Source organism: Gasterosteus aculeatus, chromosome 4 (genome assembly GCF_964276395.1).
Source record: "Gasterosteus aculeatus chromosome 4, fGasAcu3.hap1.1, whole genome shotgun sequence".
NCBI lineage: Eukaryota > Metazoa > Chordata > Actinopteri > Perciformes > Gasterosteidae > Gasterosteus > Gasterosteus aculeatus.
Window position 1 is genome coordinate 15,325,774 of NC_135691.1, and position 27,464 is coordinate 15,353,237.

General features: G+C 42.2%; 1 protein-coding gene across 1 annotated transcript; it reads left to right on the top strand.

Moving 5' to 3' along the window:
* Positions 1–377: 377 nt before the first annotated feature.
* On the top strand, positions 378–27,278 carry stag2b (STAG2 cohesin complex component b). Its single transcript, XM_040175557.2, has 34 exons — positions 378–698; positions 7,768–7,894; positions 7,975–8,056; positions 8,230–8,373; positions 8,505–8,601; positions 8,719–8,795; positions 8,976–9,180; positions 10,290–10,441; positions 11,532–11,605; positions 11,714–11,837; positions 12,335–12,433; positions 12,628–12,707; positions 12,806–12,913; positions 13,798–13,909; positions 14,035–14,152; positions 14,243–14,346; positions 15,635–15,727; positions 15,824–15,913; positions 16,010–16,213; positions 16,619–16,689; positions 16,827–16,914; positions 17,038–17,118; positions 17,221–17,313; positions 17,435–17,609; positions 17,770–17,909; positions 18,011–18,112; positions 18,192–18,340; positions 19,724–19,852; positions 20,013–20,239; positions 21,095–21,317; positions 22,158–22,265; positions 22,361–22,487; positions 24,452–24,529; positions 25,387–27,278. The coding sequence occupies exons 2-34, from the start codon at positions 7,851–7,853 to the stop codon at positions 25,408–25,410; spliced, it is 3,822 nt and encodes a 1,273-aa protein (XP_040031491.2). The 5' UTR covers positions 378–698; positions 7,768–7,850; the 3' UTR covers positions 25,411–27,278.
* Positions 27,279–27,464: the final 186 nt, after the last annotated feature.

Genomic DNA, 27,464 nt, shown 5'->3' on the forward strand with positions numbered 1-27,464 from the left:
CACTGAAAAGTCCAACTACAACTAGTTTGATTTGGTAGCAGATAAACCGTTTCCTGGTCCCCCATGGGTTTGTTTCCCTTTGCTAAACCAGTAGGCTGCAATTTAGAGTTAGTTCCGTTTTACAGACTACATAAGATTTTATCAGCTAGAAGCGCTCCTTCTCTACTGTGTAGTTTGGGTTCAGACATGTATAACGTGAGGTGAATTCTCTGCCTATTTAACGCTAAATAGATATGGTACAAGGGGGGGCAAATAAAGAAAATCCCTGTATCACAAAGATGCATGCATTCATAATGGCAGAATAAAATTACTCCTAATTTCCCCGTGTTGAAGTTAGATAGAATCGACAAAGAGTTGAGACGTGCAGCTTTTTAGGGAGAACAGGCGATAGGAGCCAGTTCGGAAGCGCCATTCTTCGGGCGCAGTGTCAGTCAGTGACCGCTAGAGGTCCGCTCGTCTGCCGTGTGTCCACTGCGGGTGTTGTGGCCGCTAGGTGGTAGCTCTGCACCAGGATTTCCTCCTCCCAGGTCGTCGAAACAACAAACCGAACTACGGAGCAAGCGGGGTGCGAGAACGTCCGAAACCGCCTCTGACCGCGACTTTTAAACTCTTTTTGCAGAATTGTAGTGGGATTTTGACGGAAGCGCTGTAAGAATATTACAAGTTACGCTTCTGCCGGGACTGCATTTTACAACAAGGTAAGTTAGCTGTAAAATGGCGGAGAGCTATCTGGAAGTTAGTAGATTTGTATTTTGCTAGCCGTCTAGCTAGCCAGGCTAGCGCTAGAAGCCCTGAGCGCAGATGCCTGAACCAAGTCGCTTCGCTAGCTCGCGGTACATAGCTACTTTGCTTGTTAGCAAGCTAACGACCTGAGTTTTTGGCACAGTAACGCGAGAATATTTCGTTGGTAGCTAAACTAAGCGTTTTATGGTTTCCAGCAACTTATTTGCACTTTATATATTTGTAAACAAAGTGTTAGTTGCTTATGCAATACGGCACTGGAACTCCCGAGGCAAGATGGAGGACGCAAGGACGTGATGTTTTTTTAGGGAACGCTAGCAGTAGCTGTTAGCATAGCTAACCAGTCGTAGTTATCACCAGCTCCTTTTTTTGCAACACAACGTTATATGGCAGGTTTATTTGCTTTGCCTTCTGGCTGGCTCTGGGTTCGACTGGTGGTTAGTCCGAACGTCGTCATTCTCCCCGGAAACATTGTTGACCAGCGTTATTGTGTACTAGCCGATATTAGCATGCGCTGGTACAGTAGGGCTTGCGTTGTTTTGTTATTATGCTCCCAAGTAAGATCGCGCTGAAAAAAACACTTGCATCTTCTCACTCTCTAAATAAAATGCAAGGCACATGTCTATCGTCCTTCTGGTCCGGTAAATTACAGCCGGTTCGCACTGAGTCCAGCATGCTTACGCGATCCAATTCCAACTAGCTTGATGCTGGTGGAAAAAGAACGCCAAAACCCTCCGCTGCCTAGCTAGCGGCGCTAGCACCTAGCCGCGCACCGGCGTCAATTTTGACAGGAGCCGACGAAGAGCGTAGCCGCGCCGGCGTGGTTAGAGGGAACCGAGCGGGTAGTTTGTGTATCGGTGAATTGCAGAAACGTGCGTCGTTGGGTTTCGCTGCCGTGTTTTTTAATGTAAGCGCGCCTTGTCTCGCTTGGCAGTAACAGGTTTATGAGATACACTGACCGATTTGGCGCCACTTTTTCAGTCTACACCCATAGAATCCCGTCGTCTTCGCGTGCTGCATCTCTCCCACTATCGAGGAAATAAGCGCCATCGCATATTCGCAGTTAAATTAAAGTCAAAGTCGTAGCTACCTGATTCATAGTGTGGTTTAATGCGTCTACGTTGACTATGATGTTTTTTTGCTTTGATCTTTGTATAAACCTAAAACGTGTGGCTGGGAATATCCCCAATGTGCCATATGTGGGCCATGATCACATAATAATGTGAGAGAATCCCCTTACTAATATTATATCTGATTTATATGTGACAATTTCATTGACATTTTTGTATCACTCCCCACTAACGCCAAAATATGATTTAATCAATACTATTGACACACATGTGTGTCGGGTTTGCGAGACAAAATGACGTAGCCAGTGGGTACATTATAATTGTAGTTGAGGGTTTAGCTCTAAGCAGATGTCTCTAAGGTGGTTTTATTGTCCTCCTTCACTCCTAAAAAAGGCATTTTTATTTCTGAAAGAAGCACCACGTCGGAATCCTAATTTTGAATGTTTTTCTCAGGTCTTCTTTGAAATGTGTGCCACCAATTTACACATCACAACCATGCATATTTTTTTCTTCGTCTGTGGCCTGCGGTATCTTGTTAGTTGGAATGCTTTAAGCATTCCAAGTATTGTTCTTCTAATCTTTATTCAACTTATTATTAGTTGGAATGCTTTAAGCATTCCAAGTATTGTTCTTCTAATCTTTATTTCAACTTATTCTTATTCTATTTCTTCCGTGCCACCTTTCAACTGCTTCCCATTTTCAGCTATTTAAACCGTTCAAATATTAAAATATTCAGCTCCTTTCTGGCTTGAGGGCTATGTATGTTCAGCTTTCTACCTCTTAAGCTTGAATTTATATAAATCAGTAATCATGAATATTTCGTCTAATGGTTTTCCTATGGAGATCGTGTTTAAATCCTCTTCAACTTCTTCAACTTTCAGATTTTTCAGCTTCGCAAATCTTTCAGCTACAGACACCATTTCAACTCTCAAATGTTCACACAAGTCTCAACTATTTTATGAAAAAAACTGCTTCTTCATATCTATTGTACTTTTTTTATAATCACTGATTATGTTTCACTAGTTCTTCGCTCCGTTTCTGACTTTTACATGAGTGTGTATTGCGTCTGCTAGAGGCGGGACCTCGCAGGCTAGAGTGTGGGGCATCGCAGGAATCTGGTTAAAAAAATATGGAACTTCTGTCCTTGCAGCCAAAGTATACACTCTAGAGGCTTCATTTCTTCAGATTAATGAGGGTATGGTTGTGCTGATTGGATTAATGTGTTCATGGAATCCCAGAGTTTTTTAGTTTTGGCGCAAGGAGTGTTTGAGTGACACAACCTCTGCCAAAAGCCCCATAGGCTCCAATACAAATCTGCCGACATATTTCTCACAAAAATCCACAAGGTACACGTTTTGTAAACGGCCATAGGAGCCGTATTTATTACCGGACAGACATAAAAACACATCCACGCGTTCGGTAGAGTCTTGGGTCTCATACAAACGCCGTATTTTTTAGATAGCTGTTATAGTTTTGCGCTGGTTCCCATTTGTTTGAGGTGTGGATTCTGTGTAACTTGCTGTTCTGTGTCTGCCTTTTGCAGCCGCTCGTTAATGAGCACAGGTGCGCCGTTGTCGTGGTTACGAGCACTCACACGCTGCAGGATCTGTCTGTGGCTCACAGCTGCTCCTTGTGACCTGATTAGTGGAGTCACATGACGCAGCTATGCTTTCTGTCAACAGACCAATATGATAAAGACACTGGCCCCCCCTCCCCCCTCCACCCTGACCTCTCACTGTTTATCACTCAGTCAGTCAGTATGTCTGTCTATCTCTCCTCTCTCTCTCTCTCCCTCTATCTCTTCCTCACCACCCCTCCCTTCCTCACCCTCTCACCCTCCCTCCCTCTATCTACACCCCCCCACCCCACCCAATCCAATAATTTCAAAACAAAAGCCCCATGGAGGGAATTTTTACTGTAATGTTTGTGATGAGGCCTATTAATTAAAAACTTCTTAGTTTGAATAACAAACATTCTGTCTCCCAACCCCCCCTCACCCAATTCCATCATTACAAACTAAAAGCCTCAATGATTATCTGTACCTTAACCATGAAGCGGTTTTGTTGAAATACGCATTGCTCTTTCAAATACTACTATAACCACTACGAATATTACCAGTACTTCTAGTAGAACTACAACTGATACTTCTACTACCATACTACTAGTATTTCTACTGCTATTAATACAACTACTACTAATGTTATTAAAAATACTACTATGGCTAATAGTATCAGTATTCCAGCTGTTTCTACTGCTATTGATACTAAACCGACTTCTACTGCTAGTACTAATACCCAAATTACAACTAACATTACTACAAACAATTTTAAACCTCTTTTTATTCATCTCAGCTTTTGTTATTTCTGTACTTTTTAAAATTCATTTAAGCTCCTGCAACTTCTGTTTTGCAATATTTCACATTTATTTCAGCTGTTTTCATTTCTGCTTTTTCAGCAAATCTATTGAAATTCCTTTCAGCTTCTCCCATTTCTGTATTTTCAACTATTTCAAATTAATTTCAGCTTTTCTAATATCTTTTATTTCAGCAAATGTATTCAAATTCCCTTCAACTTTCTGTATTTTCAGCTATTTTCAAATATTCAGCAAATGTACTCAAATTCCCTTCAACTTTCTGTATTTTCAGCTATTTTTAAATATTCAGCAAATGTATTCAAATTCCCTTCAACTTTCTGTATTTTCAGCTATTTTTAAATATTCAGTGCAGCTTTCAGCTTTTTGCATTCCAACGCATTTTCAGCAGGAAATGCTTTTTCTAGTTATTATTATTATTATATTTCTTCCGCGCCCCCTTTCAACTGCTTCCCATTTTCAGCTATTTAAACCGTTCAAATTTTAAAATATTCAGCTTCTTTCTGGCTTGAGGGCTATGTATGTTCAGCTTTCTAGCTCTTAAGCTTGAATTTATATAAATCAATAATCATTAATATTTTAACATGGTTTTCAAATGGAGTTTGCTTTTCAAATCCTCTTCAACTTCTTCAACTTTCAGATTTTTCAGCTTCGCCAATCTTTCAGCTACAGACACCATTTCAACTCTCAAATGTTCACACAAGTCTCAACTATTTTATGAAAAAAACTGCTTCTTGATATCTATTGTACTTTTTTCATAATCACTGATTATGTTTCACTAGTTTTTCGCTCCGTTTCTGACTTTTACATGAGTGTGTATTGCGTCTGCTAGAGTGGAGAGCTCGAGGCTAGAGTGTGGGGCAGCGCAGAAATCTGGTTAAAAAAGTATGGAACTTTTGTCCTTGCAGCCAAAGTATACACTCTAGAGGCTTCATTTCTTCAGATTAATGAGGGTATGGTTGTGCTGATTGGATTAATGTGTTCATGGAATCCCAGAGTTCTTTAGTTTTGGCGCAAGGTGTGTTTGAGTGACACAACCTCTGCCAAAAGCCCCATAGGCTCCAATACAAATCTGCCGACATATTTCTCACAAAAATCCACAAGGTACACGTTTTGTAAACGGCCATAGGAGCCGTATTTATTACCGGACAGACATAAAAACACATCCACGCGTTCGGTAGAGTCTTGGGTCTCATACAAACGCCGTATTTTTTAGATAGCTGTTATAGTTTTGCGCTGGTTCCCATTTGTTTGAGGTGTGGATTCTGTGTAACTCGCTGCCATGTCTCTGTCTTTTGCAGTAGATCGTTAATGATCACAGGTGCGCCGTTGTCGTGGTTACGAGCACTCACATGCTGCAGGATCTGTCTGTGACTCACAGCTGCTCCTTGTGACCTGATTAGTGGAGTCACATGACGCAGCTATGCTTTCTGTCAACAGACCAATATGATAAAGACACTAGCCCCCCCTCCCCCCTCCACCCTGACCTCTACTTACTGTTAATCACTCTCAGTCAGTCAGTCAGTCTAATTCTCCTCCCCTCTCCCTCTCTTCCTCACCACCATTCCCTTCCTCACCCTCTCACCCTCCCTCCCTCTATCTACACCCCCCCACCCCACCCAATCCAATAGGTGCGCCGTTGCCGTGGTTACTCGTAAACACGCTGCAGTATCTCTGTGTGTGACTCACAGCTGCTCCAATGACGTGATTAGTGGAGTCACATGACGCAGCTATGCTTTCTGTCAACAGACCAATATGATAAAGACACTAGCCCCCCCTCCCCCCTCCCCCCTCCCCCCTGACCTCTACTTACTGTTAATCACTCTCAGTCAGTCTAATTCTCCTCCCCTCTCCCTCTCTTCCTCACCACCATTCCCTTCCTCACCCTCTCACCCTCCCTCCCTCTATCTACACCCCCCCACCCCACCCAATGCAATACGTGCGCCGTTGCCGTGGTTACTCGTAAACACGCTGCAGTATCTCTGTGTGTGACTCACAGCTGCTCCAATGACCTGATTAGTGGAGTCACATGACGCAGCTATGCTTTCTGTCAACAGACCAATATGATAAAGACACTCGCCCCCCCTCCCCCCTCCACCCTGACCTCTTCTTACTGTTAATCACTCAGTCAGTCAGTATGTCTGTCTATTTCTCCTCCTCTCTCTCTCCCTCTATCTCTTCCTCACCACCCCTCCCTTCCTCACCCTCTCACCCTCCCTCCCTCTATCTACACCCCCCCAACCCACCCAATCCAATAATTTCAAAATAAAAGCCACATGGAGGGAATTTTTACTGTAATGTTTGTGATGAGGCCTATTAATTAAAAACTTCTTAGTTTGAATAACAAACATTCTGTCTCCCACTACGAATATTACTCGTACTTCTAGTACTACAACTGATACTTCTACTACCATACTACTAGTATTTCTACTGCTATTAATACTACAACTACTACTAATGTTATTACAAATACGACTATGGCTAATAGTATCAGTATTCCAGCTGTTTCTACTGCTATTGATACTAAACCGACTTCTACTGCTAGTACTAATACCCAAATTACAACTAACATTACTACAAACAATTTTAAACCTCTTTTTATTCATCTCAGCTGTTTCTACTGCTATTGATACTAAACCTACTATTACTGCTAGTACTACTAATACCACAATTATAACTAATACTACTACTAATATTACTACAAACAATTTTAAACCTCTTTTTATTCATCTCAGCTTTTGTTATTTCTGTACTTTTTAAAATTCATTTAAGCTCCTGCAACTTCTGTTTTGCAATATTTCACATTTATTTCAGCTGTTTTCATTTCTGCTTTTTCAGCAAATCTATTGAAATTCCTTTCAGCTTCTCCCATTTCTGTATTTTCAACTATTTCAAATTAATTTCAGCTTTTCTAATATCTTTTATTTCAGCAAATGTATTCAAATTCCCTTCAACTTTCTGTATTTTCAGCTATTTTCAAATATTCAGCAAATGTACTCAAATTCCCTTCAACTTTCTGTATTTTCAGCTATTTTTAAATATTCAGCAAATGTATTCAAATTCCCTTCAACTTTCTGTATTTTCAGCTATTTTTAAATATTCAGTGCAGCTTTCAGCTTTTTGCATTCCAACGCATTTTCAGCAGGAAATGCCTTTTCTAGTTGATGTTGATACTTTCTTTTGATTGGTTGAGACGTGTATGGGGCGGATAGAGCGGTGCCGTATTTGGCCACGGAGGAAGACCCTCCAGTGTTTCTCGCGTGACGTCAGTAAGCCCCGGGGAGCAGAGAAAGCGAGGGAGCCAATGGCCGGACAGCTGAGCGTGACAGGAGCGTTAGGGCACGCCCACTGTTACCATGTGAAACCGGGTTTTTTTTCTCCCTCTCAAAGACTTTGAAGAAACATTTTCTCACCACGGAGGATGTGATGTGTGATAATGTGTGCATATATGATATGTGTACTTGTAGTATTAATTGTTTATACTGTGTTGAAATGAGGAATCACCAAGTATTTCTCTATAAATTACTGTCATGTGTTTATATATATATATATATATATATATATATATATATTATATATTTTCTAGGTCACATGCAACCTTTGCTGTCTTGTAATTTCTGAGGATCCACGCCAGTCATAAGTTGAAGTTATCCAGAAGATGTTACAGAAATGATAGCAGCACCAGAAATACCATCAGAGTTCACCTTTACTCAGTAAGTGTTTTTTTTTCTATCTTACATTTTCTGTAGCTTGAGATTTTATATGAATTTTCATTCTGATATTTGTGCACCAGGGATACAGACACCCGATTCTCTTCAGACACAGACTTCTCCGAGGATCTCGATGGAAGGAGTACAACCTCAGCTAAAGGAAAGGTATATAAAGCACAAGTGGCCATATGCTTTTGGCCTGGATCAGGACAACCTGGTCAAATAACACTATTACATTCAGTTATTGATTAGTGTGACAAGCACATTCAATTAGCCTTGTGTTCTCTGCAATGATTATCACTGTTAACAATGTGTTATGGTCTTCTATTCTTTTAAAGGGTGGAAAGAAGGGGAAGAAAGCAGCAGGGGAGAAAGGCAAAGGAGGAAAGGGAGCAGGCCGGATAAATGGCCACCACCAGGAGAATGGCATGGAAAACATGATGCTGTTTGAGGTGGTGAAGCTGGGCCGAAGTGCAATGCAGGTATGAAAGACAAGATATTTGAGATTGCCCCCTATGAGAATCATTTCTTTTGCACGACTGAAGAAAATAACTAATGGCAGACAATGTTAATTGACTTTTTTTTTTTTGCATCCATCCCTCGTTTGATGCAGTCTGTCGTTGATGACTGGATTGAGTCTTACAAGCATGACAGAGATGTTGCGCTACTAGATCTCATCAATTTTTTCATCCAGTGCTCGGGATGTAAAGGTATGTGGTCTGTTACGGCATCTTAGATAGGGAACCACTGATATTTGGTCCTCCGTTCTCCCCGAGTTGGTCTACCTGACTGTAAATTGTCCTCTGTTTAACTCCTGTGTGCATCAGGTGTGGTCAGTGGAGAAATGTTCCGCAACATGCAGAACTCTGAGATCATCCGGCGAATGACGGAGGAATTTGATGAGGTAACTTCATGTTTTCTGTTATAATTGTCGCCTCATTCACCAGGAATAGTTAACGTGTCATTAAAGATTGAACACCACTTTTAGTATAATGATTTTATGCCAAAGGGCAACTGGGTGCCTTCTTTGGTTGGTAGTTAAGTTGTTAGTTGTTTGCATTAATTTACATTCCTCCCCCTGTAGGACAGTGGTGACTACCCTCTAACCATTGCCGGACCACAATGGAAAAAGTTCAAATCCAGCTTTTGTGAATTCATTTCGGTGCTCGTGCGCCAGTGTCAATACAGTATCATCTATGATGAGTACATGATGGACACAGTCATCTCCCTTCTCACCGGACTATCAGACTCTCAAGTCCGAGCCTTCAGACACACCTCAACACTGGCAGGTAAGATGAAGTGTGTGTGTGTGTGTGTGTCCCAGCTGAGGAGCAGTAACTGACGTGTTCTTTAAGTACACCGAGTTGATAGCTGTGTGGGAAAAGTAGCACTTGGAAGGGCTCTGCAGGCTGTAGTTGGCCATATAGTGTTGTGCGTTATGTATATGTTGATTATAACAACTGATTAAAGCCAAAATACACTCATGTATTTTTCCTCATTCGTTGGAATAACTTTTATTTTTATTTAACTGCTTATGTAGAAATAATGAAGCCAAACAAAGTGTCAGAGTGCAGATGAGATGCTCTACATCTGCCAAACGCCTACAGAACCCACACAGCCAATTTCATTCATGCGGCAGCATTATACATTTGTCAAGAACGCAAGTAATTGAGCGTGTGGGCCGTGTGACAACAGAGCATTTGTGTCACGTTCTTTCAAGCAAACCATCTTGGTCCTTACCTGTTTATGTACAGCTGTGAAGGGGTTTTGTTGCCTTCATGTTTTGATGCTGTCTCCGTACCCGGCTGTGAGGTCGGAGAGGGTCTAACTCTACTACGCAGAGCTATTTTAGGTGCTAGTAATGTGTGTAATTATTAGTTCCTGCGCCTAGGTAATACAGTAAATGGTGCAGCTACAAATTTATAATCTTGTTGTGTGGAGATTGTTTCTCTTGTATAATTTCCAATTTTTTGTCCCATTCAATTGTTTATTTTTTGTATAAAAGGGCTGTGTTTCCCCATGGTTTACAACCTGGGGGGGGTGGCTAGTAGGGGACCGCCATGTGCGCGCATACACGGTCATACTTATGCATGTGTCTCTGCGGAAATTAAGTTTTTTATTTTATTAAAATTTTTGGGGGGCGTGCGCTCCCTGTTATAATGGTTGGGGAAACACTGAGGGGTCAAAAATATAGTCTAATGTCCCCGGCTTAAACATTGGTGCACCTTGGTTTGCCGCCGATTACATTCTGTCCGGTGTTTATGTTCCCTGTTTATTGTTCGCTGTAGAAAATGTCAGGCCAGGTCAACAAGTCCCACGCTTGTGTTGTCAGCCAGTTATTTGTTATGTGGATTCTCCTCATTTCTTGATGCAACTGTTTTTTTGTTTTTTTTTGCAGCCATGAAGCTGATGACAGCCCTGGTGAATGTAGCTCTAAACCTGAGTATCAACATGGACAACACTCAGCGCCAGTACGAGGCAGAGAGGAATAAGATCATGGCCAAAAGGGCCAATGACAGGCTGGAGTTGCTCCTGCAGAAACGCAAAGAGGTAAGAATGGCCGCACAGCAATTTGCTGTCTATTGTTTGAAGAAATAAACTTCACGTAGGCCCATACCTTCCTGCATTTTGACAGATGTGTCACATCTGTGTCAGCAAATTCCACCCTGAGGCAGGGGACTTAGAGCAGGGTTTTAGTGGCAAATTTGTCTCAAAGCTGCAGCGGCAGGCCCTTTTTATGTAGCGTGCGCTCACTGTGTTGCTCTTTGTTTCTGTAATAGAAAAGCCTGTACATAGCTGTGGAAAACGATGTTTCACAGGCACTGGGATTGAAGCACAGACGTTGTTCTCTGCTGCAGAGTAGAGAGCGTTAGTAACACAGGCTTTGCTCTTAGGCGGCAAGTAAATTGCACTAATTTATGGTCTCATGGGGGCAGAAAACCTATAAATGCAGTCGCTTGTTTTATGAAGCTAGCGTTTTTCAAACACAATGTTGTTGTTTTTTCATTGTATAACTAATATCAGCTGGCTGAGTCGATGGCTATGTTTTCACATTTGGCAGCCTCAACTACCTGTACATCAATTTGGTTTGTCAGACTGGAACTGGATGTATTTTTTTAGTCTTGAAAAGTGGCTGTTATGAGAAAATTGCAGCAGGTTTTTCCATTCATGATTCATTCATGTGTGCAGGTTTGTAATTGTTAGAACTAAGTGTCATGTGTGAACAGTGTCCTGCACAATCTTGATAACAATATTGCAGGTTCTCCCAACATGACATTTTATCAGGCAATTAAAAATAAAAGCGTCAAAGTGAACCATTATGAATGGCTTTTGCTTGGGACCATGAAGCTGTTCCATTTTTAGACTCGTAACAGCTCTGCAGGTGATGGATCCGCGGTGACTGAGTGCTGGCTGTTACTCGCCATGGATAGTCAGTTTTAATATCTTGCTCAACAGCAGGTCCCACCGGGTCTCCATCTGTCAGTTCAGTGTGCAGCGTGGTGAGGTAGTTGGCTGTCCCTCGTCTGGTTAAGTTAACGATGCCCCCTGGTCGCCGCTTAATGTGCCGTTCTGCTGGGGTTAGGATTTATGTCCGACCAAACAAATTAGCTCACGAGATTTGTTTTGCTCTCCATTTCAGCTCCAAGAAAATCAAGACGAGATTGAAAATATGATGAACGCAATATTCAAAGGAGTGTTTGTTCATCGATATCGGTACGGATGTTCTGTTCATCTCAATTATATGAAAGTAGGACTTTTAATACTGGCTGCTGGTGCTGTTGTACAAACCTTTTTTTAATAGACAACATTTTCTTTCCACAGAGATGCAATAGCAGAAATCAGGGCAATCTGTATTGAAGAGATTGGAGTGTGGATGAAACTGTATAGCGACGCCTTCCTCAACGACAGCTATCTGAAGTACGTGGGCTGGACGATGCACGATAAGGTGGGTTACAGGAGCATTTCTTCACACACTCACTGGCCACCAACCACTCTCCACTTTGTTTTCCTCATCATACTTCTAGGGCGGTATTGACAAACAGACTTTTTTACCATCCTGCTCTTGTTAGTTTAATTGTGTCTGTTATTATAGCATTACCTTTTTTTTCTTTCGATTACTATGTGACGTTTTAATTTTTGCAGCGTGATTTCACTGTGATCAACAGTCGACTGAGCAGGTGTCTGATCAGCTGGAGCAAAAAACACATGTGCCGGTGTGCGGTGCTGTAAAAAGGCCCAATCAATAACATTGTAAACTAATTGGCGCCGCAACAATTCTGAACACAGGAACGATGTCCTGCGGCTTTTCCAGCATTGGGCTTACAGATCTAACAGGCAATCGAGTAGAAGAACAGGATAGTCTTGGTTGTCAACGCCTTGCGATGTTTAACGTTGTTTATTTCAGTTTTGGGTGACTGACTCTTTTCCAATCCTGTATTGCAGCAAGGCGAGGTACGTCTGAAGTGTCTGACAGCCCTGCAGGGTCTGTACTACAACAGAGAGCTCAACGCAAGACTGGAGCTCTTCACCAGCCGCTTCAAGGTCAGCACCACCTGCTGGACAACCTCCACACAACAGCTCCCACTTTGTTTCCCACACTTCCACATAGACAAACACCGGCCTCATGCTCTGAGGATATAAATATATTTGTGATTGATCCGACATAATTTCTCTCACAGATCAAATGAATAGTTTCGGCTGAATAGTTGTTAACTATCATCTTTGTTTTTCTGTAGGACCGCATCGTCTCCATGACGCTCGACAAAGAGTATGACGTTGCTGTGCAGGCGATTAAACTACTCACCCTAGTGTTGAAGTGAGTGGTCGTGCTTTATTTGCATTTGAACTTCACCGTAGTATGTTTGTGCTGCCACGGAGCTTTAGCTGACGGCCTCGTTGTGTTTGTCTCTGCAGCAGCACCGATGAGGTGCTGACCCCCGAGGACTGCGAGAGCGTCTACCACTTGGTCTACTCGGCACACCGGCCGGTCGCTATCGCAGCCGGAGAATTCCTTTTCAAGAAGTATGTCCGATATATATGGCTGAACAGATCAGGAAAGTTGATGTCGAGAAGGGTTGGGGACGTAGGATCAGAAGACGGGGATTTAACGGTTCTGTGGGAATGTAAGGAGTACTTCTGGAAGTCGATTCTTTGCTGACTGCCGGTGGTTTTATTTTTCACTGAGCTGCAGTGGACTGCAGGTGGACTCTGGTGACACATCACTTTTGGGTGTGTTTACAGGGTTAATGGAGCACACATCCATGAGTGGCGCTGGGTGTGGTCAGGGGTAAAACCGTAACCCAGAAAGGGGAAAACGGCCAACATCAAACTCCATTTGTCCATATTATGAAGTTGCTCAATGACCGACTTAAATTTTATAAGTCCGGTAACGAAGGTGCCCCAACCCGGGCAGCGAAAGCTCGCATTGCCCAAAACCGGACATGTGCAAATTGATGCTGTTTTTTTGTCGTTGATCGCCTTGAAAGTAAAGTTAATTAGTACATCTCAACGAATCTACGTCTCAAACCTCCATTTACATGTCTTAACTACTGCAGGAAATGACTAAAGTAGTAAGATTGAGTCGGGCAAATTCATTCAAATTTGGAGGGGTTGGCGTTCACATCCCAACTCTGGTTAAGACCATTTTAACTCTCATAATTAAAGCAGTAATTGGCTCGAAAGATAAGGCGCTAACGCTTACATAGACACTGTCAAATCACCTGAATACACAATCAATTTTATTATTAGTTTTACTGGATTATTAGCTAAAAACTGCTCGGGTTTGGGCCCTTTTACGTTAGTCATCAGCTTAGTTTAGGAGACTTGATTTGTGCCAATGCAGTTGGAGGATTGTGCGGGAATTTCCTTTTGTGTGACGCCAAACCAATTATTGATGCACCCCAAAGATTGTTCAGCCAGCGAGAACCAGAGGAGGAAGGTGCCCCGAAGAGGAGAGGCAGACAAAGCCCCAACGCCAACCTCATCAAGACCACTGTCTTCTTCTTCCTGGAGAGTGAGGTGTGTTATGAGGCGACTTCCCTGTTACTGCCTCGCACAGGGCCTTGAGTTTCTGTCTTTAATGACCGCATGGAAGCAATTGGACGGTCCGTCCTTCATGTGTGTGTGAACGTTTCTCTCCTTAGCTCCACGAGCATGCGGCCTACCTGGTGGACTCTCTGTGGGAATGCGGTGCGGAGCTGCTGAAGGACTGGGAGTGTATGATCAGCTTGCTGCTAGATGACCCGTTGCCAGGAGAGGAAGGTACGGCACCGGCTTCTCTTACGTCGGGGTTCAGGGCTCGAATGTGATTCGGATCGAGCTGATGGATTTTGTGTGCGTCTTCTTTTGCAGCTCTTACAGACCGGCAAGAGACAGCGTTGATTGAAATCATGCTGTGCACTGTGCGCCAGGCTGCTGAATGCCACCCACCTATTGGAAGAGGCACGGGCAAGAGGGTAAGCGTGGCTCTATACCTTTTAAAAGATTATTTGAAGGATTTTTATTGTCTCACTTTCCCGGATTCGCCATGATGATGATTTTCCTTGAACGTTAATCACTTCAGAGCTGGGTCAGTACAATCTAAGCCCAGAAATAGTTCAAACATGACCCTTGAACGGCACTCGCACGGTTGATGTCTTTCTAGATAACTGATCTGACCATTTAAAAATGCTATTTATTCCTATATTATTTACTATTATTAATTTGCTATTTATTTTTGTACTGCTGTTTTTTTTTGTTTTCTGCTTTGCGGTTACTCAAAATTTCCCAATATTCTGCTTGTTATTACCAGTAAAAATCGCACAGACGTGTAGCTATTTGCCCCCTGGATTCATGTACAATCTGACCTGAGAACTAGAAATGAACATTTATTTAGAATTAATCTAATATAATGTACTTTATAAGCCATATGTGATGGTGCTGGACAGACATATCTTAATTTCTTATTGATTTTAACTACCAGAGTTTTGGCATTAACGTGTATTGGAAAGCTGTTACTGGGTATGTTTTACAATGGGGTTTATTGAAATAACAAGACATGTTTCAATAATGACCCGAGGCCTCTACTGCAAAGCAGGATTCGGGGTTAGGGTGGTAACTTCAGACGGAGGTCCACTTAGATCACCATGGTAACTCATGCTGCTCCTCAGCAGGTTATGATGTATGTTCGAGTTAGAGTTTATCATATAAAAGCACTGCTTACTGACCATTAAAAGCTTGACTATTGAATAGTTTATAATGATACTATTATACAAAGATCAGTTCTAATTCATAGTCATACAGTTTAAACAGACACATGCAAAAAGCCAGCAATAAATGAATAACTGGGAATCCATAAATTAACTGATAATATCGCTGCTTTGTTTGGAGCATGTCTACGTCTATTTAAATATATCTACATTTTTTTATTTTTGCCACACACCGCTGAAGGAATAAGACTCAAAATTGTCACACATGCCATAAATCTAAGCAACACATTCTTTCAATGGAATACGCATAATCAGATCTATCTTGCTCTCTGAGGCGGGGATGTTATGAATCTGTTAATTGTTAACCGTTAATCTGTTAATTTATGCCACAAGGAACCGTTCCCAAGTAATATGGAGCTTCTTGCATCTCGAGGAAAGTGCCAAAACTGGCATCAACTTCAAATTAACATTAAATGCCCGGGTGAAAAGTAACATTTATTTAGATGAATGCAAACCAGTTGTGAGGACAAGCATCTAACTCTCTGTCTATTATCAGGTGATGACAGCAAAAGAGAGGAAGACTCAACTGGATGACAAAACCCGAATGACCGAGCTGTTTGCTGTGGCTTTGCCCCCTCTACTGGCCAAGGTTTGTTACTGCCGTCCCGTGTCCTCAACCAGCACTCTATTCGCCTCAGCTGTATCTTCACAAAATTACTCAACTTTCATCTGTTTTGTTCTACAGTACGCTGTGGATTCAGAGAAGGTGACTAACTTGTTGCAGCTGCCTCAGTATTTTGACCTGGAAATTTATACCACAGGACGTCTAGAGAAGGTAAGACGCTTATCAGACACCAATCAAATTGGGAAAAGCAATAATTAACTTCCTCACTGACGGTTATCTTACATGGTGACTCTCTCTCTAATCCAGCACCTGGAATCCCTGCTGCGTCAGATCAGGGAAATTGTGGAGAAGCACACAGACACTGAAGTTTTGGAGGTCTGCTCTAAGACTTACCACGCCCTCTGCAATGAGGAGTTCACAATCTTTAACAGGGTGGACATTGCCCGCTCCCAGCTGCTGGATGAGCTGGTGGACAAGTTCAACAGATTACTGGAGGACTTCCTGCAAGAGGTCAGAGTGACGCTCGTAAACGCGCATGATTTTAGCCGTTGCTCTTCTGTTAAAGTGGGACTCATTCTCTCAGACCCAACTACTCCACTGCTGTTATCAGTTATGTATTGTTGCCTGGACTTTTGCTTGTGGCTGCCTCCTTACTTAAGCTTGTATCGTCACTTTGATTCACCTGCACATTAGAGTTCTCAAGTTGATTTCATTTCAAATGCTTCCAAAAGCTTTCAAATTCAAGTATGTGAAATATTTTAATAGAAACCTTACCAAATACTTTGGAAGTTCATCATATATATATATATATATATATATATATATATATCCGTTCCAGATGGCTTGCTCTGCAATGAATAATGAATGCCTTGATCTCCCAAAAATTCAACGTGCTTGTGAAATCTTTCCTTCCAGGGTGAAGAGGCTGATGAAGATGATGCTTATCAGGTTTTGTCAACTCTCAAGAGGATCACCGCTTTCCACAAGTATGAAATTGATTCCACCTCTAGTACCCGTTTCCTCACTCACATCCCCCTTTCACGTCTCCCGTGCTGCAGTTGGAACAATCATTTGCTTGTGACCCTGTGCACATGTGTCTGAACCTGCCCCAAATCTGTTGCAGTGCACACGACCTGTCGGGGTGGGACCTCTTTACCAGCAACTTCAAGCTGCTCAACACGGGCATCGAGAATGGAGACATGCCTGAGCAGGTTATTAGAAATGCACACACACCCACACACAGAGTGAAAGGGACTCAACAAGCTGTCATTTTCTTCTCAATAGTAACGTGTATTAACCAAGCTGGGAATGTCGTTGTTCTTTCTGATGAGCAGATAGTCATCCACTCGCTGCAGTGTACCCACTACGTGATCCTGTGGAACCTGGCCAAGTCTTCCGAGGGCAGCTCCAGGAAGGTGAGCTCTCCTAAAGACTGCGCCGCCCCCATTCTCAACTGAGTAAGTGTATGTGTGACGTTAAAAAAATAATAATACAAATGCTTGTTTCTATCAAATCAGGATGACATGGTGACTTTGAGGAAGCAGATGAGGGCCTTCTGTATGATGTGTCAGCGCTACCTCACCAATGTCAACACAGCCGTCAAAGAGCAGGTGACACCAACACACGCGCAACAAATTGACACGTGTAGCAGCATCAGTGGTAATAACGTCCACTTAAGAGACGGGCCGCACAGTTTGACCTTTTTTTTGTCTTTTTTTTCCCCTCCGACAGGCATTCACCATCCTGTGTGATCTACTGCTCATCTTCAGCCACCAGATGGTGTCCGGAGGCAGGGAACACCTGGAGCCTCTGGTCTATTCCTCGGAAGACTCGCTGCAGGCTGAACTTCTCTCCTTCATCTTGAACCACGTCTTCATAGACCAGGACGATGACACAAATAGCACAGGTACTAATGCTAATGTTGCATTGCAGAAGCTCGTTGGCTTTCTCTTCTGCACTCCTCCAATGTGCAAGGAGAGCAAGTCAAAGTACGCTTTTTAAATTTGGCGAATGTGCATTTTATGAAACTGCTAATTTGTTTTTTTTTTTTCCTCCAATCATCTCAGATGGGCAACAGGACGATGAAGCCGTGAAGATCGAAGCCCTGCACAAGAGGAGAAACCTCCTGGCTGCCTACTGTAAACTGATCATCTACTGCGTGGTGGACATGAAGACTGGAGCGGACATCTTTAAACAGTACATGAGGGTCAGTCAAACCTTTTAACCTTTAAAGTCGGGCCGTGCAGGAGCTGCACTTCCAATATATGCAGATACTTTTTAACGTCCCTAGTATTGTTCTTGTTGCAGTATTACAATGATTACGGTGACATCATCAAGGAGACGATGAGCAAGACTCGGCAAATCGACAAGATTCAATGTGCCAAAACGCTCATCCTCAGTCTGCAGCAGGTCAGTGGACACCCTTTGGATCCTTCGTTTCTCGTTTTCAAAGGACGTTCGTCTAACGTTTTGACGTCCCCCCTGCCAGCTGTTCAATGAGATGCTGTCGGAACTGGGCCACGGGTTCGATCGCTCGTCCTCTTCATTCTGTGGAATTAAAGAGTTGGCCCGTCGCTTCTCTCTGACCTTCGGCCTCGACCAAGTGAAAACCAGGGATGCCATCGCTATGCTGCACAAGTAAGGCTTTGCTGCTCTTGTTGCGTTCCATCGGGGAGCCTTCATGTTAGACAAATCACTGTTGAATACTGTTTCTATGCGTGCAATTCTTTAATTCGTGGTTTTAAAAGGCTTGCGCGTGTTGCAAAGCAGAGTAACTTTTTTTTGTCGAAGACGCCCTAGAGACGTCTTTGTGTGTGGAAGTCGTTGGTTTGTTTATTTACCCGGTCTTGTTGTCCACATACACCTTGAAGGATGGCAGAGAGGGCAATCCCAACCCAAAGACCGTTGATGGCGCTTTTCATCGTCTTTTTTTTTTGCCGACACATTTGTCCCGTATTTTCCTCCACAACTTTGTTCCCCTCGACCAGCAAACCGACGTTTGCAGAGATCTCCCGCCATGAATCAGAGGCCATTGCGCATCCTTATAGTCCGCCAATGACGGGTTGTAGAAGTGGTCATATTTCCGTATTTCTTCCAACAAAAGCTCTTCAATCTGATTCACTCACTATTAAAAATGGCTGTATTGTGCTATAAAATCGGAAATGTGAGACTCTGGAAAGGATGTAGTCAGCAGACCAATCGCAGCATTGCGAGCTGCGTGAGGCTTGCGTAGCTTTTGTCGCTAGTCTAGAAAAATTTGTTGATGCGTTTCTCTAAAAACGCATAACCGTAAACTAGGCTTCAGGAACCTAAGAGTTCATCAAAAGACCTCTGTTTGCTTTTATGCTGTGATCCTAAATATGTTAATACATTTGTAACTCATTTCTGTCGCTACATCAAGTATTACCCTCTAGTGCATATCAACATTAATTGTTATTTATTAACCAAGAAAAATAGTTTCTTTTGATTTTGACCTTTCTAAATGATGCACGTGTCTTTTCACTGACAATTGAGAAATGCTTTTATAAAAGGCGAACAATCCCATACTCCCATCACATTGTACTCGTTTTTTCTCATGTGGATTATTATCATAATCCCAGGATGTTTCCAGGAAATCCTATGCATGCACATTTGCTATGCTATCTTGGATTACCCAACACTAGTACAACATCTGGTTGCACAATGTAACGAGATATGCCAGATGTGCGACAGGAGTTAAAGTAATAAAAGGCCAAAAATTCTACTCTCTCTGAACGGGGAATCCTTATTTCATTGCGAGAGTTAACATGATTCAATTTCTTGACGTTGAAGTTATGACAGCTTCTTTTACAGAGACATGTTGGGCATGTTGGAGTTCTAGTGGTTTAAAACATGTACCACAGTGTCCCGAGTTCAGATTAATAAATGCATCTTTTTCTTCATGTGTTCAGTTGCATTTGACTTTTAAGGGAACACCCAATGTTAATGTTGTGTACAACCATTTTCTCCAGCTCAGTTATTCTTTCTCTTTTAATCTATCAGGGATGGTATTGAGTTTGCGTTTAAGGATCCCAGTACCCAGGGAGAAGGAGGCCCTCCCCTTAACCTGGCATTCTTGGACATCCTCAGCGAGTTCTCTTCAAAGCTTATGAAACAAGACAAGAGAACTGTGTAAGTGTTTTCTCCTGCTCAGTTGACGGGTGTAACAGGTGTTTGCAGCAACTGGTGTTTCTGACTGATGTGTTGATGTGAGCGCCCCGCAGTCCTCCGGTCGGAATGTGCACCTGGTCGTGTCTGTAGATGTCCGTGTGACCTCCTGCTTCTTCCTCAGCCACATGTACCTGGAGCGCTTCATGACGTTCCAGATGGCCCTGCAGCGGGAAGACTGCTGGCTGCCCCTCATCTCCTACAGGAATTCACTGCAGGCGGGTGGTGACGACGACACCATGTCGGTGATGAGCGGCTACTCCAGCAGAGGCTCCTCCGTCCGCTCCAAGAAGATCAAGCCTCCAGCTGCCACGGCTGGAACTTCTGCAGCCAAGAGGAAGCTGCCAGAGGGTATGTGGCCCCCTAAGGAGTCAGCAAAGCCATTAATAAGGCTGCCTTAGTTTCTCTTTTTGTTTCACTTCAGAAGAAAAACAAATATAGTCGATTCCTGTTGCCTGTTAAAACATTTTTAAACCGAAAGCACACCGAGCCGCGACTAAACACAGCGACACGTGCGTACAAAATTAAAAAAATAGGTCTCCCTACATTTTAGTCCGGCAATAATGATCGAGCCCAGATTAACCCAAATGCATTTCTAACAGCCTGTCCCAGTTGAGGGGCGAGGAGATTAAACAGCAGATGGTGGGATACAGTCAGGAGAGTCCGACGGCTCCTCACCATCACACAAGCTCACTGATCTGTGTGCTTGCTGGAGACGTGCTCTTGGCCGAATTGGCCGGTCTTCAAGTTGTGGCAATAAACACAACGTATAAAAACGATCGTTATGACAACATACATCCGCATAACGCAGAGCGGTTTTAGCGCATGAGAATTACCTGATGAGATAAACCCGTATTTTAATTATGACTCCTGATACTAAAGCTTTTTTTAAAGTTGTATTCTCCTTTTCCAAAGAAGCTCTTCAACTATTTTTTTTTTTTGCTAATTTTCTCAAGCTTATGTTTTGCAATAATCATCACGTGACCGAGACAAGTGTCAAGAGGGACGGGCGCATGTAATTGGGAGAGAAAAAAAAACATTTTTCAAAAAGAAAAATTCAAACAAATTAGTTATTTATTCTTTCTGTTTGGGACCAATTGGCCCAGGGTCTAGATTATATTTTATGTTGACCCGATTCAATGCCGCGTTGAAAAAATAACACTGATTACATGATAACGCTGACGTTTGACCGATCTTCCTCTCCAGAAGAGAGCAGCAGCAGCAGCGAGGTGTGGCAGCAGAGCCTGCAGACCCCGGTGATGTTGCCTTCCCCCCATCTCACCTCCACTGCCATGCGAGACCCAAAGCGGGCCCGTGAAGACAGCTTCATGGGGGTCTATCCGCTTCCCCACGACCAACAGCAACCCCATCAACTCCCACAGCACCATCAACAGACGCCACAGCACCATCAAACACCAATGGACTACAAGTATGTGTTTGATAGATACCAGATTTATTTTGGGGTGGGGGGTTATGAATAAAATTGTTGCTGGATAAGCCCTTCATTCAAATGTTTTTTACCCCCTCTTTTCTTTTAGTTTTTGTTGTGGTTTTCTTAAAGATTTACGTGCATAATCAAAAACCGTTTTAGTTTGGTTTGACCAAAAAATCAAAACCTCTTCAGACAAACATTAGACATAAATTTTGGTATTAATCATGGTTCTGGTTTCAGGTTATTTGTGCTGATGCTTGCTTTGAATTTATTCATATATAAACCAGTTCTGCTAAGGGGCATAATTGAGGTGAATATTTAATAATTCTATTATTGTGCCAATACAAATACACAGATTTAATTATAGTCCAACAGAACTTGTCCCCTCTTAAAATTGCTGTGCTTTTTCAAACTTTTTCAAACTCTTGATGATGATGATTTTCTTTTATTTGATTAGTCAACACTTCCTTCCAAAATATATTAATGTATCCAGGCCCATCATACAGCTCAGTGGATCGCTCATTCTCTTGGGATGGAAACACCGGACGAGAACATGAGCCAAAATAAATTAGGAAAAGGTTCAATGAAATGTCCCATTTGCATGTTATTAATTTTGAAGGGTAAACGATGTGAAATACGCTTACCTTACAGCCTGCCAAGTGTTGGTCCTACCGGGACACTGACTGATTAGTTTACTTATCCAACCTGACTTTTCATAGGCGCTGGGCCAGTGAGGCATTCATGTATTGGTATCGGACGTGCTTGTGATCTCCCCCGGTTGAATCTGCAAATCTGTCCATTAAGAATTCTCTAATTAATGTGCTCATGTGCATTCAGTTCCCAGGTGACGTGGATGCTGGCTCAGAGACAGCAAGAAGAGGCGCGCCAGCAGCAGGAAAGGGCCATGAACTACGCCAAGCTCAGGACCAATCTGCAGCAGGCAATGTAAGACGCAAGCACACTTGTCACACATGTTGAGTTTCCTGTTAAACTCCTCAAACGTGGGATTCGCTTCACTGTTTGGTGCTTTACAATTGCAGTCGTCGCGGTACTGGGCTTATGGAGGAAGACGAAGAGCCAATCGTGGAGGATGTGATGATGTCATCTGAGGGTCGCATGGACGACCTCAACGAAGGCATGGACTTTGACACCATGGACATTGATCTGGTAAGAAGTCAAACAGAACATCCTGCTGTAAAACACCACAACCTCAATTCAAGAGTTACAGTGTTTATGCATTCCTGGTTGTGACCATTTACCAAGTGGCAGTCGCTGCGCTCGACTGTTTAGATCTTCTTGTACTTAACCTCTACCAAGCGTAACAGGTTGATCCTTACTGCCTTCAGTGTCCCGTGTAGGTCTCCATTACCCACACACGCCTCACTGAACAAAAAGGCCGCCTGCAGATCAAATTACACAGCAGGCGGACATTTCATAACCAAATGACACCTCACAAAATTGCCAGTAGGAGGCGACACTAGTAGCTGTTTCTACAACTAACATCTGCTTATAGGCCATTAAGGCCAGATGTTGTACCTGGACACTCCTCTTGGACGGTTTATTTCACATGCACAATCCTGGATACGGTGTCATTCTGACATGCATCTTAAGAACCTCTAAATTGTTGGTCCGCCGCGTTGGTTCACGTCGTGTTCTTCCCCGCTGCTCCTCGATAGCGAATGCACATCAAACGCTCATCACATTATGGTTGCTGGCTTTGAATTCGTACTCTGCCTGGGGAATAACCACTCGGTTATCCTAAGAAAAGACAGATTTGTTTAGCGCGCAACAAATCAATAACAAGCAGCTCGTGTTGATCTTCGCATGCAACGTCAAAATGAGCAGAGAAAGACAAAAGAGAATTGTTGACTGCGGGGCAGGAGATGTGGTTTTTGAAGAGATAATGAAAGACTCTCTAGTGTTTTACAACGTCACCACACCACGAAGCAACATGAGCAATTTATGTGACCGTTTACCCAAATGCAAAACCATATATGAGTGTAAAGCCAGAACTTTATTTTTGTTCTAGAAAGGTCTATTTTGGTTTGCTTACATTAGGGCAGCCTTCTATGAGAAGGGACTCAAATGTCATATTGAATCGATAAAGCAGCAAATTGAGTTACATTTTTTTCTAAATTGACTCCATTTGTTGAATCTATAATCGTTTCAGACCTCACATTTTTCTTAATCGAAAACACGGCACTCTGGAGCCATGCGGATCCAATTATACAAAAATATGTGCGTAAATCACTGAACACGCAAGTCACGACTTCCAACTTACTTTCATTCTTGTTTTATAATAAAAAAAAAATGTAAAAGCTAATGGACAGCACACACACCCCGAACAGTGTCCACTCAGGGATACAAACACAGTCGTTGTTCTTCCTCTGCGAGGATTTGGGCAAAAAGCTAAAACGAGGGAAGCTGCGTTCCTCTCTGTGGCCCATCGACCGTTCGCTCCGTCATCAGTCTGACAAACAAACAAGAACACACTCATTTAAAGGTCGTTTGAGCAGAGATGTTATTATTATTATTACTATTACCAAGCGCTTTTTTTTGGTAATATATTTAAAGTTAATCGTAATAATGTAATTAATAAAAAACATTTGAGTTTTTTTTTTTAGCTTCTTTTGATTTATACAACAGGGTTTTACATTTCCAGAATTCTTCATAGAGATAAATCCGATCAAAATTAAAGTAGATTAGCAGATTATTAAAGATTAAACATTTTTTTGTCTTTCAGCATCTAAGCCGTTGGCTACAGTAATGAGATCGCTCTGAAGTGATGATAATGGTGAAGCTGCTTGGTTTTAATTCAAAAACCCTCTGGAGGGGTGGATTTCTGCATTAAAAGTCCCACTATCACTAGCGCAGGGTGGTCTGAGGCAGAATGATTGCTTCCTACTAATTCCCCCTGTGAAACAGAAGATGGGAATGCTTGGTTTTAAATTCCATGCCTGAATTTGAGCCATTATGAGTTAATCAGTCATACAATTATCTTTAATTGTAACCCATGTCACAATGTGGTTATTTTTTTGCAGTCTGTGTTTTTAGTGCTGGTAAAGTTTGTTTCAATGTTCAGGTTGTCTCCCAATGCATCTGCTGTTAGTAACTCTGTCTTTGTCTTCCAGCCGCCCTCAAAGAACCGCCGGGAAAGGTCTGAGCTGAAGCCGGACTACTTCGACCCCGCTTCTATCATGGACGAATCGGTACGAGGCATCTGCCTTCCATCGCTTATTGGAAAATGTCCTGGTGTGTTGTTTCTGTGCAACAGCCAGCTGGAGGCTCGAAGCTGCACTATAATTAGGATGATTCTATAAAAGTAAATCGAGACGAGGTGGCTTGGAATCAATCTCATTACGAGTGCCACTTGCGAGGCCTTTTGGTCTGCAGCCACACACGTAGCCACCGTTTCTAACGGTAAACAAGGCTTGTTTACACAATTTCCCGCCTTGAGAAACCCTGTGGATTCGCCTCAGGGCTCGCTCTCACACGGAGGCTTACACAGCCGCCCCAGAGCAGAGGCCAAGAAGAAATGCAATGTGTGGCTGTTTTGTTTTGTCAAATTTGAACAATTTCTTTGTCACACACAAAATTTGAAAGCAGGCTTCTCCCCAACAGAAACGCGGCGTCTTGTTCCATTGAGCTTTTTCTTGAACAAAGTAACACAATGGAGCGCCGTTAGCGGCTCACACTTCACTTTTATTTCTTCAATGCCGGAAACGGCGCAGCTGCAGAGGAGACTAAACTGAGTTCAGATGATCAATGAAGAAAATGTTGACGGCAGCCGGCATTTTTTTTTTCTGGAGATGTTAATTGACAACATGATTACATTACATGTCATTTGGCTGACACTTTAATCCAAAAGCGACTTACGATAAGTGATAAATTATCATGCACATGGGTTTTTGTTCATGTGTTTTTCATACCACAGAGCCGAGTGCTTTATTTGATGTCGGCTTGTTCAATACCGCCATGTGATGCCTAACGGTTCAATTTTATGTCCCACTCAATAACTGGTTGTTAACCTGTTATTTTTTTCTCCCCCGTTTGTGTTTTCATCTAGGTCCTCGGGGTGTCCATGTTTTAAGATACCAGATGATTTTGAAGCTGGGATGGAAGAAGAGGCGCTTTGTATTTAAAGAGAATTTTAGATGCGAAAACAGAAGTGTTTTCTGTAAGAAAAAGCAAAAACAACAAAAAACAAAAAGTCTGGCTTGTACTCCACGTGGACCAATGACAACCCACACTCAGTGTTGCTTGCTCAGAGAGGACATTGTTTCAAATATTTACTTTTTATAATCTTGGGTAAGCTCTTCCTGTTCTGAAATAGTGTAACAGGCCACTTCCAAACCTACTAGAAACGAGACGTGTCTGAAGAAAATCCATGATAGCTTCTTCATTTTTTCCCTTCTTTTTCCTTTTTTTTTTTTTTTTTTCTTCCAAACCGGGATGAATTGGTGTGTTTAACTTAAGATACATTTTTTTGTTTATGTCTAACCCTTTTTACAATTGTAGTAAGTTACCAGGTGTGAAGTAGTAATTTATAAACAGACTGTAGTAGCTTGCTTGTACTGTGTTAGCCAAGTGGATGGAGGTCTTTGTTTCTGTGCCCCCCCCCCTTCTATCTCTTTTGTTTGTCCCCCCCTGTTGTTGGGCCTGACGTGAGGTCCTGGTAACCACTGGTGGTTAAGATGTTGAGGTGTTGCGTAGAATCAGTCATGATCCCCTTTATGCTGTGAAGATTTCCAGAGTCCGCTGAGCGCCCCACACTGTTACGCAGTAAGTCTCAGAGCTTACCCCAAGATTTGGACCGCTCCCTTAGCACCATCTACTCAAGAAATATGCCCCCCTCCCTTCCAACAATGAGCAGATTTTCTCCCAGTAGTGCCACTGTGTGGGCTCTGGCAGATAGCAGCTCAGTCCAAGAATTACACATCCTTTTCTCTTAAAATCCAGCAGCATAATGTTGAAATGGGTACCTCTACATTTTAAATAAAAGTTATATATGAATCGGTGCTGATTTTATATATGTGCTTTTGGTTTTTTCTTATTTTTGACTTTTCAACCTTCAGTCACAAACGTTTGAGAGATGTAAGTAAAAAGAAAAAGGAAAAAAAAATGAAAGCATGCAAAGCCATGCATCAAGGAAGATTTTTAAATTTGTATTTTTATGTTTGTTTTTCTTTTTTTTTTGTCTTGATAATGTCTTCGGGGTTTCTACCTTTTTTCCTACGTGTAAATTAGTTTGGATAAGACTAATGAAAAGACTTGTGAAATTCAGCTTTAAGGTTTTCTCAACATTAAATAGTCCTCTCACAAAATACTTAAAGTTCAAATGTTAAAAGTGAAAGGTAGTCATTCAGACGATACTGAAGAGGAACGTTATTCAGCAGCGCTGTGGCAGCTAGACAAAGCTTAGATTTTGACATATATTTGTCACACACAAGTTTTAATGAAATGTTTTGTCTACTGAGGTTTTTATTTTGTAGTCATTCCATGCTTAAGCCTTAAACATGCTCGTGGAGGTCACCTTCTCTCACAGTAATCTTCCATGTCAGAGGATCAGTCATGTTTAAAGGTGGATAATTGGCTTCTTAGAACATGAAACATGAGGTGGTCAGGTGTAATGTGATAAAGTAGATGAACAGCCTATATGTGTTTTGCCTAATTATTTTATGTAAGTAAAAAAGAAAATTCTTTTAAGGAAAAAGTACTGTTTATTGTTTGTTACTTACCACTACATTGGTATAAATTCTTATTAGATCACTTGTATATATACAAAATTTAAAATCTTTTTTTTTCTTTTTTTTGGCCATTTGTTTTTTGTTAATTTACTGCACCCTTGCCTACACTCTTAAGTTGTTGTCTATTATCCCATCCTCTTTCAGTCACTCTGTTTTCTGATTTGTACTTGTCTGGAGACAGTAACTTTTGAATAAAAATCAACACATTTCATCTGTGGTACTTTTTTGACCACCACGAGCTTCTTGCAGCTGATACCGGGCTGCACAGTGTCCCTATTGTCCTGTTTGTTTCTCTTTGCGCAGTCATGCAATATGGGGTGACTATAGTTTAGGTTTGGTGTCGTGTGACTATAATAACACAAGGGGGCAGTAGAGCCTAAAGTAGACCGCTGAGACT

Coding starts and splice junctions, on each gene's coding strand:
- stag2b (XM_040175557.2), top strand. CDS start 7,851: ATGATAGCAGCACCAGAAATACCATCAGAGTTCACCTTTACTCA. Junction 16,915..17,037: donor ATGGAGACATGCCTGAGCAG/GTTATTAGAAAT, acceptor TCTGATGAGCAG/ATAGTCATCCACTCGCTGCA. Junction 24,530..25,386: donor CTTCTATCATGGACGAATCG/GTACGAGGCATC, acceptor GTTTTCATCTAG/GTCCTCGGGGTGTCCATGTT.